A 17,963-nucleotide genomic window follows, 5' to 3' on the forward strand; every position below is an offset into this window, starting at 1 on the left:
TCAAAGGGAGAGGGGAGAGTGAGAGAAAAAAGAAAGGAAGGGAAGGGAGAGAAGAGAAAGGAGGGGAGCAAAAGTCAGGCTCCGGGTTCAAACCCTTCCACAGGCAGCAGTCTGCGGCTTGAATTTAACAGTCGCTGCGTTGTTGCCTTTACACTTGTTTTATTATTACTATTTATCGTGACTGATACCAGTTTTCCATTTGTGATAATGGCGGGAAGTTCTCCTTTCAAATTTAAACATATTAAGAATGTATCAATTTAGACACAAGTACGGTGACAGTGATACACAGGGATGCCAAAAGCGTGTTGCAGGCACACGGATAACTAACGTCAGGGAAACACTGACGAAGCCCAGTGGCGTTTGCTCCACGGCGAGGGGCGCTGGGATGCAGCCAAGAGGCTGAGGCAGCGGGCGCTAAACCTCCCATCCCTGCTCCGTCCAGCACAGAGCCTCATTGTAAGTGACCGCCTCTTCCAGAGGCTCTTCTCTGCACAGGATCATTGTTTTTCAAAGGGCAGAAATTTTGCTATTTCAAAAAGCTTGAAAAGCTCGATCTCACTCCAACTGCCCACATTTCAGATGGGAGACTAAAGCCTAGAGAAGTAAAATGCGCTCTCAGCAGCCCCAGATCAGCTGGGAGTGAAAGTGAGAATAAACAGCTGGTTCCCCTGATCTCACAGCGTCAGGGTGGGGAGACCAGAAGGCAGAACGCTGAAGCCCAGCAGGCCAGGGAGGGTCTTGTTGGGCCAGACCACGTGCAGCTTCTGACACCACAGAGCTAGGGGTCTCTCCAAGGTTCCTGTTCATTAAGCTAAGCTTTTTTAGGGGCCGGTTGAAAACTTCTCACCTTAAATGAAAATCTTTTCTCTGTCAACTCCCCTCATTGGGCTTCCCCTAAACGAATCAAACTAGTAAGGAAAACTGTCTTTGTGGGAACCCCCAAGGGCTAGGAGAACCAACCTGAATGGCAACCTCAGGGAATCGTAGATAGGGGGATGAACGCATTGCAGTACCTGGGGGGGAGGGTTGGCGGGACCGTGGGAATTAGGGGACCCAGCAATGTTTGATCGGTTTGGAAAGCAAGAAAATGGTGGGGCACGGGGGAGTTTTGACGGTGTGGGAGGGAGGGAGGTCGTGGTCTTTGCAAGTCACAGTAGCCCCCTCAGAGAGTGTGATGGGTTGGGCTCACCAACAAAGGGAGGGTGGAAACATCTTCTACCACTGCAGAAAAAACAGGAGGGAGGAAGGTGAAAAGAACACACGTTGCACTTGGGAAACGAGACTGTCATTCAACAGTGACACATTGAAGGCACCACCCACGCTTATGACATTTTCAGTTCAAAGCAGTTGAAATTCGGCAGCGGCAGCAGCAACAGGCTGAAAGGGGGAGGGAGGCGGGGATAGACAGTGAGTAGAGGACTGGTTTCTGTGTCTGTTTCTTGTCTCGGAGGCCAGATGGGAAATGCCAGAAATCAGAGGCTCTGGTCCCCTTCCCACCTCTTTCCAACGTTTCGGCTGTGAATTCTTTTTCTTTGCTTTTCAATTCATGTCGTTGTTGATTTCCTTGAGTCTTGAAGATGCTGGACAAAAATTAATTTGCTGTTCTTGTCTGTTTTGTAGTGGGATTGTATTTTCTTTAAAAAAAAATGTTAGTTAAGACTCTCTGGACCCTCTCCCCGCCATGAAATCTTACCCCTCCCATTTCCATGGTCATGGTCTTTATGGGAGTTCTCTAAAATGTCCTTTCTTCCCCATCACTGTCGGTGGGTTCAAGGTCTATTCATTTTTTGTGAGTTTGTGTGTGTGTTGTTTTTTGCTTCCAACATTGGTGATATGAAAGGTCCTGTAAGTAGCATGGTTGGGGTCCGGTTACTGTCTCACTGCTCATCCAAATTTTGTGCCCACCTCACTACTTCCTGGGGTGAGAAAACGCTCATCACGGGTCCAGAGTTTCCTCCGCAAACGTTTCGTCTTCTCAACACCCCCTCATCCTCCCACCTTGGCTTTTCCGCCCAGAAACAGACAAGGCGTGGTAAATGGCGTATGTGCTCAAAGGGACAATTTCTCTAAATTGTGCTACTGTGATTTTTGCTCACCATGGATTTCAGTTCCAAGTGAGGAGGGAAAGAAAAGTCAGCCCGCGGGTTGGGCACGTCGAGTCGGCCGCCTGGACCCCGAGTCGAAGGAGGGTGCCGCGGCGCCCCCTCCGCTGTATCGCTGCACGTCCGCGCTCCGTTCCTGCGCAGCTGCCCGCCGCCACGTGCTTGGCGTGACCCGGGGACGCGTGGCTCCGCGTCGCCGGCGGGTGTGCCGTCGGCGGTGTGGAGAGTGCGTGTGGGTGGGTGTGCGGCCGGGGGCGGGGGGGGGCCGGGACAGTTTCTTGCCTCTCGCGGCTGAGTGTGGTGTCCAGGACGTCCCCTGGGGTGGCGGCTCAGACCGTCACTTCCGTTTTGCTGTTGGTGATGAAGTATGGCTGCGGGGCTGGGTAGTGCTGGGGGCGCGTCCCCAGGGGGTCGCCGGAGCCCGACTCGGCCGCGCCCAGCCTGCCCCTGTTCCCGTAACCCTGCCGCCGGAGGGGCTGATCCTTGGGGTCCCAGCTCTTAGCGCCGGCGGCGGAGCTGTAGGCCAGGGGGTGCGGGGGGGGCTTGCTGGCGCGGGCCTCCTGCCCGTTCTGCTTGGCGGGGCCGTGCTCGGGACTGAAGGCCCGCGGCTCGTCCTCCGCCCTCACGGGGTGCAGGGGCAGGTTCCCCTTGGCCGCCAGCTCGGCCAGGTGCCGGCGCTTGGAGTAGAAGTCGTCGTTTACCTTGTCCGCTGTCCGGTGGGTCGGGGAGGGAGGGGGACGAAGAAGGCGAGGAGAGGGCAGAGACAGAGAGAGAAAGGAGAGAGAGACAGTTAGGGACCGGCAGGTCAACCCAAGAACGGCATCTAAGTGGGCCAACAGTCCAGACGAGACACACACTAGAAACTCCACCTGGAACAGACAGAAGGAAGGAGGACAGGGTCATATTCTCTCCACAGACAAGAGCAGGACCAGGAAGGCGGGCGAGGGCATCCCCAGAGGAATCTCTAGCTCCCCTCCTTAAATCCTTCTTCTCTCTCGCACCTAGCACTCCTCCATCTCGCCTTTCTTACAGAGTGCAAATATTGTCTCATTACGAAAAGGATGCATCCTCATTACAGAAAATACAGAATGTGTTGAGAAATATTCCTCTCCATCAGCCACCGCTCGAGACAGCTGATGTCAACACTTGGCTGCATTTTCTCCAGGTTTTCTTAATAAACAGAGTTTCATTTGGGGTTTGTATTAGAGCATTGGTTTGCTTTTGTTTTTGCTTCTACCTGTGTTCGCCTCCCAACTCTGCCACCTACTAGTGGTGTAACTTTGGCTAAATAACTTTCATTACCGTTGGGTTCCGCATAAAGACAGCAGTGACAATAAAAAAGCATATTTCGTAGGATTGCATGGGGGGTAAGTGATATGACGTATGTAATGTGCTGAGATGTTAGCACCACCATTAGCATCATTATCATTATAAATAACTGTTGAGTTTCTCATGCAACATTCTAGCAAGCAGTTCTTCACATTGTTATAAGTTGCCAGCAAACAGCATTCCAACACCTACGTGATATTTCAGTGAGCGGAGCAACAGAAATTAGTCAGTCGTCAGGCTGATGAGCATTCAAGCTGCATCAATACATTGCCGATACGAATAAAGCCGAGATGAGAACCTTCTAGACCAAAGCTCTCTTTGTAGTTAGAATCCTGGGTGTAGCATAATTCTAAAAATACTTTCAAATCTATACGAGAGAATGGGAAACTATAGCCCATGGGTCAGTCTAGCCGCCACCTGTTTTTGTAGATGAAGTTTGACCTGAACGCTGCCACGCGCATTCTCTTCCCTGTTGTCAGTGGTTGCTTTTGCTCTGCAACGGTACATTTGAGTTCTTGCGGCAGAAACTGCATGGCCCACAGAACATGAAATATTTACTATCCAGCCTTCAAATGGATTATCAGAAGTGGAATTACTTGGCCAAAGGGTGTAAACATTATTCAGGCCCTTTATACATATTGCCAGCTCTGCTACAAAAGCATTATGCCAATTTCCACTTCATTCCCCACACGCTAGAGCACGGAGTGACTTTCTTTCCCTCCCTCCCTCCCTCCCTTTCTTCCTCCCTTCCTTCCTTCCTTCCTTCCTGTCTTTCTTTCTGTCTTTCTTTTCCGTTCCTTTTCTTTTCCTTCTTTCCTTTCTCTCTCTTTCCCTTTCTCAATTTATCTGATACTTTACTGAGCCTTTCTTTTATTTTATTTTCCCTCACAATTCTTTTAGTAGAAGATTTCCTATACTTGCAAAATTAATTTCTTAGTGATAAACCTTTGAACTGCCATCCCCCAGGAGTCCGGAAATATTTGCTGCTCTTTTATGCACATTTCCAGCGCCCCTCACTGTTTACATGTGTGAATTTATGTAAATCCCTGGAGGTCACTGCCCTTCCATGTTTGTTTTCTCATTTGATCCTTCCAACAACCACAAGAGGTAGGAAAGATGGGGATTATAACCTCTGCTTGATGGATTAGGAGACTGGTGAGCGGAGGCAGGTGGAACGATTTCACTGCCGTCACCCACAGCCAGTGGGTGAGCCAGAGTGGAGCCTAACTCCAGTCGACATGATTTGATGCTTTCGAAAGGCTGTAGAGGGAAAAGCTTTGTTTTTGGGAATGAGTGGGCAAATCTGCCCCTAACTTGCCCACTCTGTGTCCGGGGCAGACATCACTCTTTGATCACAGCGCTGTTTCCTAGCAAGGTTGACCTCTGCTGAGACTCCCCAACACAACAGCCCAGCAAGCCACATGGAACTTTCCATGCTTAATGCAGTTTCAGTTGGGTTTCTGTCCCTGTTAATGTAAACAGCCTTAAATAATGCAATCTTTCAAAAGAAAGTCCCCCCTTCCTTCCATTCTAGAGCCGTCTGAAGACACAGAATATCAGTGCCAAGAGGAACTATGGAATAGCTCCCGACGTGGGAAGACCACACATTCCCGAAATACGATGCACTGCTTAAGGTGGCATGAGTTACATTCAAGCCGATGTTAGAATCGTATCTTTCTGCCTTCCAGAGGTCAGTTCAGGGTTTCCAGTGTGACGATGTTTCAACAGAAGAATGCTCTGACATTCACGCTTGGACTTCAAAGTTCATGTACCCAACTCCCTCCAGGACAGATGCACTGGGATCTGTCACTCAAGGGGGCCAAGCCTGAATCCATCAACATCACTCACCTCTGTTCTCCAGACTCGTCCTTCCCTCCTGTGGGAACACCAACTCTCTAGTCACTGGAGCCGGAAACATGGGAGTAGTGGCCGACGTCATCCTCCTCGTCCCCCCAGCACAACTGCCAACCCACGGGTCCTTCCTGCCATATCTACCAAAGGCTTCCAGAACCTGTCCCACGTCTCCTCGCTGCTTTGAACACTACTCCACTTCCACCACCAAACTGGCCCCTCTCCCTCGAGTTTCACCTCCCTCAGTCCAAAGGCATACTTCTAAAATGCAAAACTGACCATGTTACCCATCTACCAAAACCCCTCAGAGCAATTTTGTTCAGTCATTTAGTGATGCATCAAATGGGCGTGGGCCAGGTGATAGCTACTGGAAATCTAAGGAAGAATCAGAAACAGACAAGGTCCCTGTCCTCGTGAGGGGGACATTCTACTAGGGAGGGACAGAATGTGACCAAATAATCCGCTAAGTCACAGAAAAGGAGACCTACCGTTAGTGCCGTGAACTATCCTGTCTTATGAGTATTTATAACAAGGTCTCTGAGCTGGTCGGAGGACCAGATGCCAGAGATGAGGTGTCTCCCCTCTTCATTTACACAGGTGCTCTGTTAATTCATCTTTCAAGACTAAGCTAAGGTGTTACTTCCTGATCTCCCCACTCCCGGCTCCCTCAGCAATCTCGGCTCTATCATAGCACTGACTCTGCCGTCTTATAATTTTCCACTTTCACATCTATGGGCTCTCACTGGACCTTGAGGGCTTTGAGAGCAGGAACCTAATCTTTCCATCTGTGTGGCTCAGTGGTTCTCCATCCTGGCAGCGCACGGAATAGCAGGAGAGAGCTGTGACAGCATTCAGACTCCTGGATCCCTCCCCCAAACAATTTAATCAGAATCTCTGAGGATGTGGCCCAGACACAGGTTTTTCTTTAAGCTTCCCAGGGTGATTCTAGTGTACAGCCAGAGTTGAGAACCACAGGTACAGCCCTGGCGTCTAGCATGGTGCCTGCAAAATAGTTTTTTTTTTTTGGCGGGGGGGGGGGGTGAGAATTAAAAAGAAGTGACTTCCCATCTTACTCCGGCTAACCCCAGCTGCCTCCCCGCTCAGGTACCCCCTCCTTTCCAGGGAGTCTGACAAGGTCAGGTCCCTCCATAACAGGCCCTTCTCCAGGGCACGGATCATAGCTGCCTTTTTCCTCTGTTTACGTAGTTCGTTCATTACTGTCTCTCTCTCCCACTAGAGTTCCAAGAAAGTGAGGCCAGGTCTGATTTTTGCCCACCATTGCATGAGCAATGTCCAGCCTAGTTCCTGGCAGATATTAGGTACTCAGTAAATACTCAGTGAATAAATTATGCACAAAATACAAAGCACAGAGACTAGCAGGACCATAGCAGGAGTGGAAGCTCCTTTCCCCCTTTCAGTCTCTTACTGAACATCGCTCGCCGTCACTGTGTGCCCCGGCGTGATCCAGAACCGTTCATTCCCACATTCCTCTTTCTAGATGATGGACTAGTCTTAGGTCAGCTCAGAGCAGGGGCTGCACTTGAGGGTTCCTGTTTCTGACAAACAAAGGATATTGATTGTGATGTTGGTGTCCCAACAAAAAGGTTCTAAAGAAAGACAGTCGCAGGCATTCAACTCTTGCCGTATCACGGTGGGTAGAGGGAGAGGCCCCCCGTGAAGAGGAATCATGAAGTCCCACGTGGAGAACCTACAGCCTGCTCCACAGCCAACCCTGAACTGGTGCCTTAGTGCACCTGGCACTGGGCACCCCCAGAGCTTGATACCTGGGGTAGGGGTGGAGTAGACAGAGAAATCTATAGACTCTGGAATCGGACAGACCTGAGTTTACGAGGCCTCAGGAAGGTCACATATCTCTTAGACCTCTAGTTCCTTTGGTGTAAAATGGGGATAATATTGCTACTCTCAGGTTTACTGTGAGGAATAAATTACATGAGACATATAAGCTTTATAGCACAATTCTGAAAGAGAGTGACTCTTCAGTACATATATTTTGCCTGTCTCCTGGCTTATGAGAGGCACTGGATTAAATCCAGCAGACATTTACTGAGCACTCACTCTGTGCCAGACAACCTGCTAAGCACAAAAGAGGCACTTATCCAAACCAAGCAGCCTTCCTGCCTGCCTTCCTAGCTCCCCTCCACCTGCCATGCATGTTGAGTGCCTAGTTTTTTCCCTAGGAGATGACCTAAGAAGGGACTTGATCTGTTTGGGATGAGGGGCTACTGAGGGAAGGCATCCTTGAGGATGCTGTTTTAGTTGTAATCTGAAGGTAAAGGGTAGCAGAAACAGCATGCTGGCGAGGGCACACAGGGTGTCCTGCAAAATGGGCATAAAACTCTGCAGTTCCCTCCATCAAGAGGTGGAGTCTGTTTCACCATTCTTTGAATGTGGCCTGACCTTGTGATTGGCTTTAACCAGTAAACTACAGCAGAAGGGATAGCAGGCACAACCCAAGCCTGGGCTTTTAGAAGTACTTCAGCTTCTGCTATCAGGCTCTTGGAACCCTGCCTCCATGCAAAGAAGGAAGACGAGCTTAGCCTCCTGAAAGATGAGAACCATGCAGTCCAGTTGCCCATGTACACCAAAGCCAACAGCAGCCTGCTATCTGCCAGATGCCAACTGCAGCCATCCTAGACCATACATCCATTAGCCCACCCGCCAACTGACCACAGATACTGAGTAAGTCTGGCCAAGAACAGCCAATCCAGCCAAAACATGAAGAAATGCCCAGCTGACCCAGAACCACAATCCTAGTAAGCAGTTGCTATGTCAAGACACTAATTTTGGGGGTAACTTGTTACACAGCAGTAGATAACTGATACAGACCAACATTTGCAAAAGCCCTGAGGTGGGAAGTAGCATGGTAGTTTGAAAAAACTGGAAGGGTATCTCTGTAGAAAGCAAAGAAAACAAGGGTCATCAGATCATCTAATGTCCTGAAGTCAGGGTTATGTCATTCACATCTATTTATTTGTCTGACCAGTCTTCCCTCCACAAGACTCTGAGGTGTTGTAGCCAAGTGCAGAACAGGAACAGACTTATTGCCTGGGGCATGAAAGTGTCCTTCAAAGCGTTATTTTCAAGATTATTTCAACAAGGATGTGTTTGGTGGTTAGGTGGATGAACTGTTCCCTTAACCAGGAAATGCAATTTTTGTGAAATCCTTTCTGGTCCCCTCCAATTTAGATACAGAGGATGGGGAAGAAATACTTAACCTGGCCACTCTTGGCTTTGTGCATTGTGGTTCCTGTCTTAGTATATGAAAAAGCTGCTTGTGAAAGAAATCACAGATTCATTGAACAGCCTTGTAGGCCCCATTAAATAAATGTATTAACCTAATCAGCCCGGGTACCTCGTGGGCAGATGGCTGACAAGTCGACCAGGAAACAGATTGTGTGAAGCTTTCAACAACACTAGTCCTCTCTAGTTTGATTTTTCTTCATTTAAAAAGAGGAAGAAAGAATGAAAAAGGTGCTTCCCTTCTAACAAGCCTAATTGCCTTGAAGGAACCAAGTCTTTAGAATTAAACTGAACCTTCCCCCATCTGTGTCTCTCTTAATTAGCAGCAGACACTTGTACAGGTGCAGGGCAGGATGGCACCTCGCCTCCGTGCAAATGGAGAGACTCAAGGTAGTAACCAGTTTTCCAAACAAGCTGCACAGCTGAGGGTCTCGGCAGGTGGCCTCCCACCTACCTTCTCTCCTTGGGCCAAAGATATCTTAAGGAGGGGGTTCCTACAGCCCATTCTCACTTGGTGATGATCTCGGGTCTCAGGTGATGGATTGCGCCTGGTAAGCAATGCCCCAACCTAAGCTTTCACCCATTCCTCGTTTGTCCCTCCCTTTGGTCCCAGAGTATGCTGAAATGGAGATTAATGTCCACAGGGCCGTGCTCCCTCTGCAGGCTCTAGTGGAGGATCCTTTCTTGCCTCTTCTAGCTTCTGGTGGTTGCGGTAGTCCTGGCATTCCTTACCAGTAGCTGCCTCTCCAGTCCCTGCCTCTGACTTCGTGTGGCCCTCCTTTCCATGTGTGTCTACATGTCCAAATTCCCCTCTTCTTAGAAGGACACCAGTCATTGGATTTAGGACCCATGTGAATCCAGTATGACCTCGTTTTAACTTGGTTACATCTGCAAAGACCCTATTACCAAGTGTGGTCACATTCTGGGGTTCTGAGTGGATTTGGTAGGGGGAGATGCTATTCAACCCAGTATACACAAAATTCCTCTCTGTTCCTGAACACATCGAGCTTTTCACCATCTCAGAGCCACTGGACCTGGTCCCTGCAGTTCTCACTGCCACAATGCCCTTCTTTTTGGTTGCATCTCTGGCCCTTCTGGTCGTCTGGTTCTCGGATCAAAGGTCACTTCTTCAGAAAAATCCCTTCTATTGAGACCATCAAAAGAGACTCCCCCACGCCCAGCTGCTTTCATCACCTCTCCCTGTTTTAATATGAAAATATCTCCATCATTATCTGCAATTATCTTTCTTAGTTACTTGTGTGTTGTCTGTCTCCCTTGACTAGAGTATAAGCCCCGATTAGGTTAGAGATCATATCTGCTCTGCTCCTTCCTGTATCCCCAGCATCTAGCCCAGCACTGGGCCCATAGCAGGGTGCAACTATACACATCTGATAAAGGAAGAAAAGCAACGGAGGTATTTCAATTCCAATGACATTCTCTCAAATATTAGAAATGGGCAGGATGTGTCATCTTCTGGTCATCTAGTCTGTGATAGTTAATTTTATGTGTCCACTTGACTGGTCCACGGGGTGTCCAGATTGAATATTATTTCTGGGTCTGGATGAGATTAGCATATGAATCAGTGGACTCAGCAAGTACACCAACCTTTCCCATGTGGGCGGGCATCAACCTAATTTGTTAAGGGACTGACTACAACCAAAAGCAGAGGAAGGGAGGATCCCTGTCCTTCCCTGCCTGCCTGTCCGAACTGGGACATTGGTCTTCTCCTGCCCTTGAACCGGGATTTACAACATCGGCTCCCTTGGTTCTCAGGCCTTCAGACTTGGACCGGGACTACGCCACCGGCCTCCTGGGTTTCCAGCTTGCAGGTAAAAAATAGTGTGTGGGACTTCTCAGCCTCCATAACTGCATGAATCAATTCCTTGTAATAAATAAATACATATATATATACACACACATATATATAGTATCCTACATATATACAATATATATATCCTATGTACCTATCACACACAAGTTAAAATGAGGTCATACTGGATTAATGTGGATCCCAACCCAATGACGGGTGTCCATATATGAGTAAAGAAATTTGGACACATAGACACACACAGAGGAGGGCCATGTGAAATTAGAGGCAGAGACCGGAGTGATATAGCTACAAGGCAAAGACTGCCAAGGATTGCCACATCCACCAGAAGCTCTATATATAATACACACATATATAAGAATACAAATCTCCAATTGGTTCTGTTTCTCTGAGTAATACATAGTCCACATCACCAACAGCTAAGTGGCCTGTGCTTTACAGGGACAGAAAGCCTGGAGCCTCTGATGCTGCTCAGCTCCATACCCCTGGCTGAAAACCAGCGGAGGCGTGGGTGTTGTCCAGCAGTGGCAGCTCCGGGGAGGGACCATGAAGTCAGGTTCAGGAAGCAGGGATCGGTTAAGGAGGCTCCCTGGCTGTGGTGACACACCTCCTCTCCCGGCTCCCCCAGTGGGCAGCTCAGTACGAGAGCACCTTTATTAAGTGCATGCTCCGTTCCAGGCACCTGGCTAGGAAGCTGACATCTGTCACCCCCTTTAATACTCAGTCTCCTGACGAGGTAGGTGCTGTCATTGGTCTCACTTTACAAATGGGGAAACTGATGACAGAGAGCTTTAGCAACATGTCCAAGTGACAGCACTGGGTTCCGAACCCAGGACTCCAGGCTGAATCCCAAGTATCCTGGAATTTATGAATCAGTGACGACAGCCCTCACCATTTAGTCAACCATCTGCCTGCCTTATAGAAGAAGCTTTTGTTTCTGCCACAAGTTCCTATCTGCAGGAAAATACTCCCTCCCAAACTAAAGAAAATGGAGGACAGAGTGGGAATTATACAGAGAAAGCATTTTCCTTGATTCTTTCTCTCAAAACATCAGGGATTGAGATACACGTGTAAGTATCTTACTCACAAAGAGAAGACATCAGAATGTCACAACCGGAAATTTCCCCTGAAAGCAAAATAGGTTTGCCTTTTTATGCCTTAAGGTGGAGCAGGAGAAGGGAGCTGGGGTGTAGGGAGACTCTCTCTGCCAGGTCCTGGTTCTCCCAGAACTCCGGGTTGGCTGTGACACTGAGGTGCCCTGGCATTGGCTGGAGTGCTGGACAGTCACCAATCAAAAGTGGCTTCCAGTCTCTGAGCTGGGTTAGATAAGGAGCTAAATGCTTCTCTAGAACCAAGAGGAACCTGAGGCTTCCTCACTGCTCCAGCCCAGGCACCGTCAAGGTGCTTTCCACGTTTCGTCTCACTTAGTTGGCTCCCTGTCCCAGCCTCAGCCAATGAGGTGGACGTGGTTGCCTGGGCTCTTCATGCTACCTCACCCCGATTCCTTCTGTGACAATGTACGGTGATCCCATTTTGAGACATTAACCCATATTTCTTTGCCCTGTGCTTCCACCGTCTCCTCCCTGACTCAGAGCAGCAGTCACTTTGGATAATGACAGAGTATTCATGTTGCTTTTGAATCCTACACTGAGCTCTCAACAGCCAGAGTAGAGTCTTGGAAGGCGAGACTTCAGCACTAACATCTGAGAATGTTGAGAGAGCAAGAAGGATTAGTGAGGTCGAGAGCTTGGAGGATTCGGTGCACCAGGTTTATACAGCAGATGGCAGAGTCTGGAGGAAGGCACACTGCTTTTTTTGTGACTGTAAAATCTTCCTTACAAGATGGTGGGAAAGAGCATATGAGCTTTGAGAGCAGATGGATCTGTGTTCAAATCCCAACTCTTTCACTTATCAGCTGGAGACCCTGAGCAAGTGACCTAAGTTCTCAAAGCTTCACCAATAACACTGAAAATAAAAGAGCGATGCCTGTGCGGCAGGGAGTTGAGGGTGTCCAAGAGAATCACGTAAAATATTTCATATGATGTAAAGTGCCAACGTCCTTGCTTCACAGTAAGTATTCAACGATGGTAGGTGCTATTGCTGTCATTGTCAGAAGATAAAAAGAATATAAAATGAGAATAAGAAGACCTACTTTGCAGAGTGCAGCAGAGAGGTAAGCAAGACAAGGCGTGAAAGCACAAGCTACTATGCATGGCACATAGTAGGGCTCCTTAAACATGTACCCAACCTGAGAAGATACTGTAAACGTCTGCTACTTGTCTCCCAGATCTCTTTTCCCTTTTACTCTTGGGCATATGGCCACTCAGCCCTGAGCTAGATTTCTCCAGCCTTCTGGGAAGCTAAATTTGGCCATGTGGCTGATCTCACACCAATGGAATGTGAGCAAAAGTGATGCATCCAATTTCTGCTTCACCTTACCTGTTTAAAAGAAAACTGGTTGCCCTGGATGTCCTCTCTCCCTCTTCCCATAGGCTTTAACAGCAACCAACTTTAACAACGCAGATGAGGGCAATATGGTGCCAGGTGGGAGAGCAACAATGCTGGAAGAACCTGGGTCCCTGAGTGACGGCTTGGAGTAGAGCTGCCCTGTCCACCCAGACCACTCCCTTTGGGACTGTTGCCCGAGAGAGGAGTACACTTCTTTCTCTTAAGCCACTGTAGTTTGGGGGCCTTTTGATTCACTAGGACAGTGTTTACTTTTGATTTATATAGGAATGTTTTCTGGGTCTCTACTTTTTTTCTCTCCATCACAAGCTGAATTAAAAAAGTAAAAGGGGGAACAGTTCATGTTAAAAAAAAATACCCAAGTATGAACATCCCTCTTAGGACTGCTTTGCTGCATCCCATAGATTTTGCGTGATTGTATTCTCATTGTCATTTGTCTTAAGGTATTTTTTAATTTCTTCTTTGATTTCATTGTTGACCCATTGGCTTTTTAGTAGTCTGTTCTTTAGTAGCCCATGTTTAGTCTCCACCTTTTTTCTCATGGTTTTTCTGTGGTTGATTTCTACTTTCATGCCACTGTGCCCAGAAAAGATGCTTGAAATAATTTCTATCCTCTTAAATTTGTTGAGGCTTATTTTGTGCCTGAGTATGTAGTCTATCCTAGGGAATGTTCCATGAGCACTTGAAAAGAATGTATGTTCTGTTCTGGGGGGATATAATGTTTCTACTGCAGAGCACAGGGAACTCTATTCAATGTCTTGTAGTAACCTATAATGAAAAAGAATATGAAAATGAATATATGTATGTATATGTATGATTGAAACATTATGCTGTGCACCAGAATTGGACACTACATGATAAACTGACTATACTTCAATTTAAAAAATAGCCAGGTGCTTCTCTCTTCTTTTGAAATATGTGGTCTAAGTCTGCACAGGCTCCCGGGGCTATCTCGGTAGGCAGAAACAAGGAAGGCAGGGGAAAAGCTGAGCTTCCCAGGCAGGAGGGGGCCGGGGAGGAGACGGGAAGATTTGTCTTTATGGTAAATTAGCACCATTTCACCTTGTTCTGGGCCTTGTGGCAGAGACACAAGGAAGGAAAAAAACACATTTGAATCAGGTTTGAACGAAGCTCAGGACTCCTGGCTGTTCCTACAGGGCCCCGTATCTTTCCTGAAGCCATATCTCTCTAAGAGAGAAAATTGCAGAGGGGAGTCCAGGAGCCTGGTCTTTTTTTGTCTCAGCCCTGAGGGCTCCCAAGAGGAGGCACTGCTGCCTTTGCTGCTGAGGATTCTGAAACTGCCCGGCTTGGGCTTTGCACCAAAGCTGTCCGGCTGTACCATCAGGCCCTTTGTTGTGGCTGCAGGGGGCCCTCTGTGAATGTCTTGCTGCCAGTAGACCTATGAACCCTCAGGCTCTCTGCCTCTTCCCTTAGGCAGTCCTGATGGGCACTCATCACTTTCTGAAAGTCTACTGAAGATGGATGGACTCATGCTCCATCCGTGGCCAACCAAAACGCCCCCTGGATGGAAACTGCATTCATCCACCACCCTTCCAGGCATCCTGCATTGCTGCTTCATAGATGAAGACATTTCTTTTCAGAAATCCATTGCACGGTTTGTCTTATGATCAGCCTCCTGGCTGGTGAAATTTTATACAACTAGTGGGTTTTTTAAAGGAAGGAAATAAAGGTTAACTATTTCTAATCCTACATACTTCCTTCCAATTTGCTATAGCAAAGGACCATCTCCAAGTAGATAATGATAAGATTTGGGACCCTGTGTTAGACTAACTGATGAATGATCTCAATTCTTCCCCATCCCCTGTATTCACACTTTTTCTGTGACTTTGAAACTCACCCTCAAAAAGGATGATCTTGTTTCCCCACCACTGGATTCTGAGTTCATCCACATGATTATGAAGGTAGCAGACATGACACAAACAAGTTTGAAAAGTGCTTGCTGGCATTTGGTTGCTGTCTTCCACCTCTTCCCCCATCATGAGAATGTGTGTAGGCTACCCTCTCTGAGGATGGAAGACACCTGGAGCAGAGCTAGGTCACCCCAGTCATCCCAGCTAAAACCAGCCTACATCAGCCAACACCCAGCCAACCTCCAAATATATGGGTGAACTCAGCTGAGACTAGAAGAACTTCCCACATCAGCATAAATCACTGGCACAGAGACCCCTCCCCATCTCAGTAAACGCTGAGCTAAATAATTTTAAGTCACAAGATTTGAGGTTGTTTGTTATGCAACATTATTGTGACAAGAGATAACTGCTACAAATGCCAATCATTGACTCAACCTAGTCTTAGAAAGAGCCCCAGTTTCAAGGTAGGGATCCATGCCTCCTCTACTCTTAATCCACATGGCTTGGATGACATACTCCTCCACTCCCTCACCTGCTAGCCATTCCCCGGTGGCCACAAACAATCCATTTCACTGCCTTCACCATAACAATTTGTTCGGAGGCAGCCACGTGACAAGGCAAGCCAATCAGTATGAAGCCTGAGATCTTTACTTACAGAGACAGAGCAGCCAGTGACATCAATGATCCCACCTTCCATTTATAGGAGAGGCAACTGGAGCCCAAGGACACCCAACAGAGCAGAATCAGCACTGGATCTAAACACAGGTCTCCTGACTTCCACCTGGGTGATGTTTCTGCTGTTTCCCAGTGCCTCTTCAGAAAAGACAACAGGATTCCCTTCAAATGCTATGCTTAACTTCACTTAATAACTTCTTAATAAAATGTATATTGAGTGTTTTCTATAGGATGGGGGCACCATGCAAGATTCTGTGAAGTTTAGCATGAATGGTATCTAGCTGGCTTAGCCTCATAGGGACATACTTCCAAACGAGTAAACTATTTTTTGCAATCTTGCTATAGTGACATTTTCTGCAAAGCAGAGAACTCCTTCCACTGGCTCATGTCCTATGAGTTCCCAAGGATGCTCATCAAAACTCCAGTGCTTGCTGTGCACTTTTCAAAAGAGGCTGAGCTCAGGAGCTGGTAGGATTTGATTTTTATTAAAAAAAAAAATCACCTGCTCTGTACCCTACTGCTCATCAACAAACCAATAACTGAAGTCAGAAAATTGCAAAAGCCTGAATTTCATGAATTTCTGTTTTAAGGCTGCTTTTAGGTGGGTCCTTTCCCAGGCTGTGTGCACTCTGACGGAATTGTAACCCAACTCCCACATCTTCTGTTGCTCTGTGCCTTCTGTAACGTCCCCTGGATGAACATTTATCAGTGAGGTACATCAATTTTCATAGGAGAAAGAAAGAACTAGGATTTATTGAGTACCTACCAGGTACTAAACACTGTTTTAGCAATTATACCTACATTATCTCATTTAAATCCTCTTAAAGGTAGATGAGGAGGCATTATCTTTTTTTTTTTTTCATGTGACAGATGAGAACTAAGGCCCAGAGATACTGAGTAATTTGGCTGCCAAATGACTCTGCCACAGCTAATAGGTGGCAGAGCAAGGAACCAAATCCAAGACTGTCCACCTCCAATATTCTTACCTTCCTGCTGTTGCCCTCAGATCAAACCTCAACTAAGAAAAGTTTTATTTCAACAAATAGTAGAAATCCTGTTTGGAGGAAAGCTGGCATGGGAACATTGGTGCTCTGGGCTACATTGTGTTTGTATCTAGGGTTGGGTCTGAGAGAAAGGTAGGTCCAGAATTTAGTGTACATAGAATTACCCAGGAGGTGCATTTAAAAAATAAATGTGAAATGAAAAGTGAAAAAAATGTAGAGGCCCCATGCCTGTAGGAATGGGTGGGCCCAGGATTGACACTGGTAAGAGGCATCGCCGGTGATCCTGGGTCAAGTTCTTAAGCCATTCTTTGAGTTCTGGGACCTGGTCCTGGGTGTGATGTAATGTCTGGTGTGACTCTGGGCAACCTCGTTTATCTCAAGGGGACTCAGTCCCCTTATCTACGGAAGCACAAAGGGCGAAAAAGTGTATTTTCTTCACTGTCTTCATCCAAGGGTATTATTTGCATTGTCTCGTAAAGTTATCTCCCCAGCCTGATGGGGTGTGAACACTAGCGTGGCCGCCATTTTGGAAACGGCAGAAATGAGTCAGGATGTAAGTGGCTTGGACAAGACCACATGACCTGACTCCAGCCAGAGCCAGAGTGAGTAAATCATTGCACTGTGCCTGCAGCTTCCCCCACGTTCAGGGCTCCAGTGGGGCACTGGATTAAGGGACAGGTTAGGTTCAAAGATTCATTTTACAAAATAAAAAATTTCCAAGACACACCTTCATATTGACTAGAAAAGTCCACTGGCTTGAGGTTGGTGTCTTCCTTCCTGGCTATTAAGTAAATATGCCAGGAGTCCCCGGGGCTGGGCACGAGTGGAGCCACAGCAGCGACCCTAGGGAGCAGCTTGCCCTGGAAACCTCAGGTAGTGAAAAATGAATAGTACAAACTGGTGAAATCTGTTTGCCATTTCCTGGCAGATATGTTCCCCTCCAAGGTGAGTTACAGCGGATACAGGTGGAAGCAGGAGACTCGCATCTTCAGGGACCTAGTCCTTCTCCTTCCCAGCTACTGCTTCCTTATCCAACCTCCCCACGAGACACGCACCCCTCTGCCCATGCACTGTGTTCCCAAAGTGGGTTCCATTCAAATCACCGGATCTGAAGATGTGAACTAGTTTTCTGGAGAGAAAAGAGATCAGACATAGAATGTGTTTGCGAAATGACTGGTTGTACAGAGTTTGACAGTTTTTGTTACCATGAGATTTTTCAGGGCTTTAATTTGCTCACCTGATAATAATAGTAATAACACTGCCAGTTACAACCTTCCTGTGTTGATCACTTTTGACGTGCCAGGCACTGTGACACGTGTTGTACGCATTAGCTCATCTCGTCCTCACAACAACCGAGCAGGGAGGTGAGAGCGTTGTCTCCACTTTGTAGATCAGAAAAGAGGGGCTCAGAGGCGTTGAATGACTTGGAGGAGGCAAGAAGACCAACCTCATGACGGGGCCACGAGTGGAACCCAGGTGTGTCTGAGGCTAAGTGCATCACACCCCGACTGTATCTCCACTTCAAGACGGTGGCAGGGTGGGTGGTGGGGGGACATACGAACACCCAACCTTGTCA

General features: G+C 47.6%; 1 protein-coding gene across 2 annotated transcripts in view; it reads right to left on the reverse strand.

Moving 5' to 3' along the window:
• Nucleotides 1–2,374: 2,374 nt before the first annotated feature.
• The window catches only part of SHISA9 (shisa family member 9), a 265,643-nt gene continuing 250,054 nt past the window's right edge, over nt 2,375–17,963 (reverse strand). The window contains exon 4 of one of the 2 annotated variants that reach the window (XM_072942169.1): nt 2,375–2,811. In XM_072942169.1, coding sequence (XP_072798270.1) covers nt 2,432–2,811 — 380 coding nt within the window. In that variant the 3' untranslated portion in view covers nt 2,375–2,431. Of the gene's footprint in view, nt 2,972–17,963 lie in introns of both variants that reach the window. The other variant, XM_072942170.1, reaches the window with a different exon arrangement.

This window comes from Vicugna pacos, chromosome 18 (assembly GCF_048564905.1).
Source record: "Vicugna pacos chromosome 18, VicPac4, whole genome shotgun sequence".
In the NCBI taxonomy this organism is placed as follows: domain Eukaryota; kingdom Metazoa; phylum Chordata; class Mammalia; order Artiodactyla; family Camelidae; genus Vicugna; species Vicugna pacos.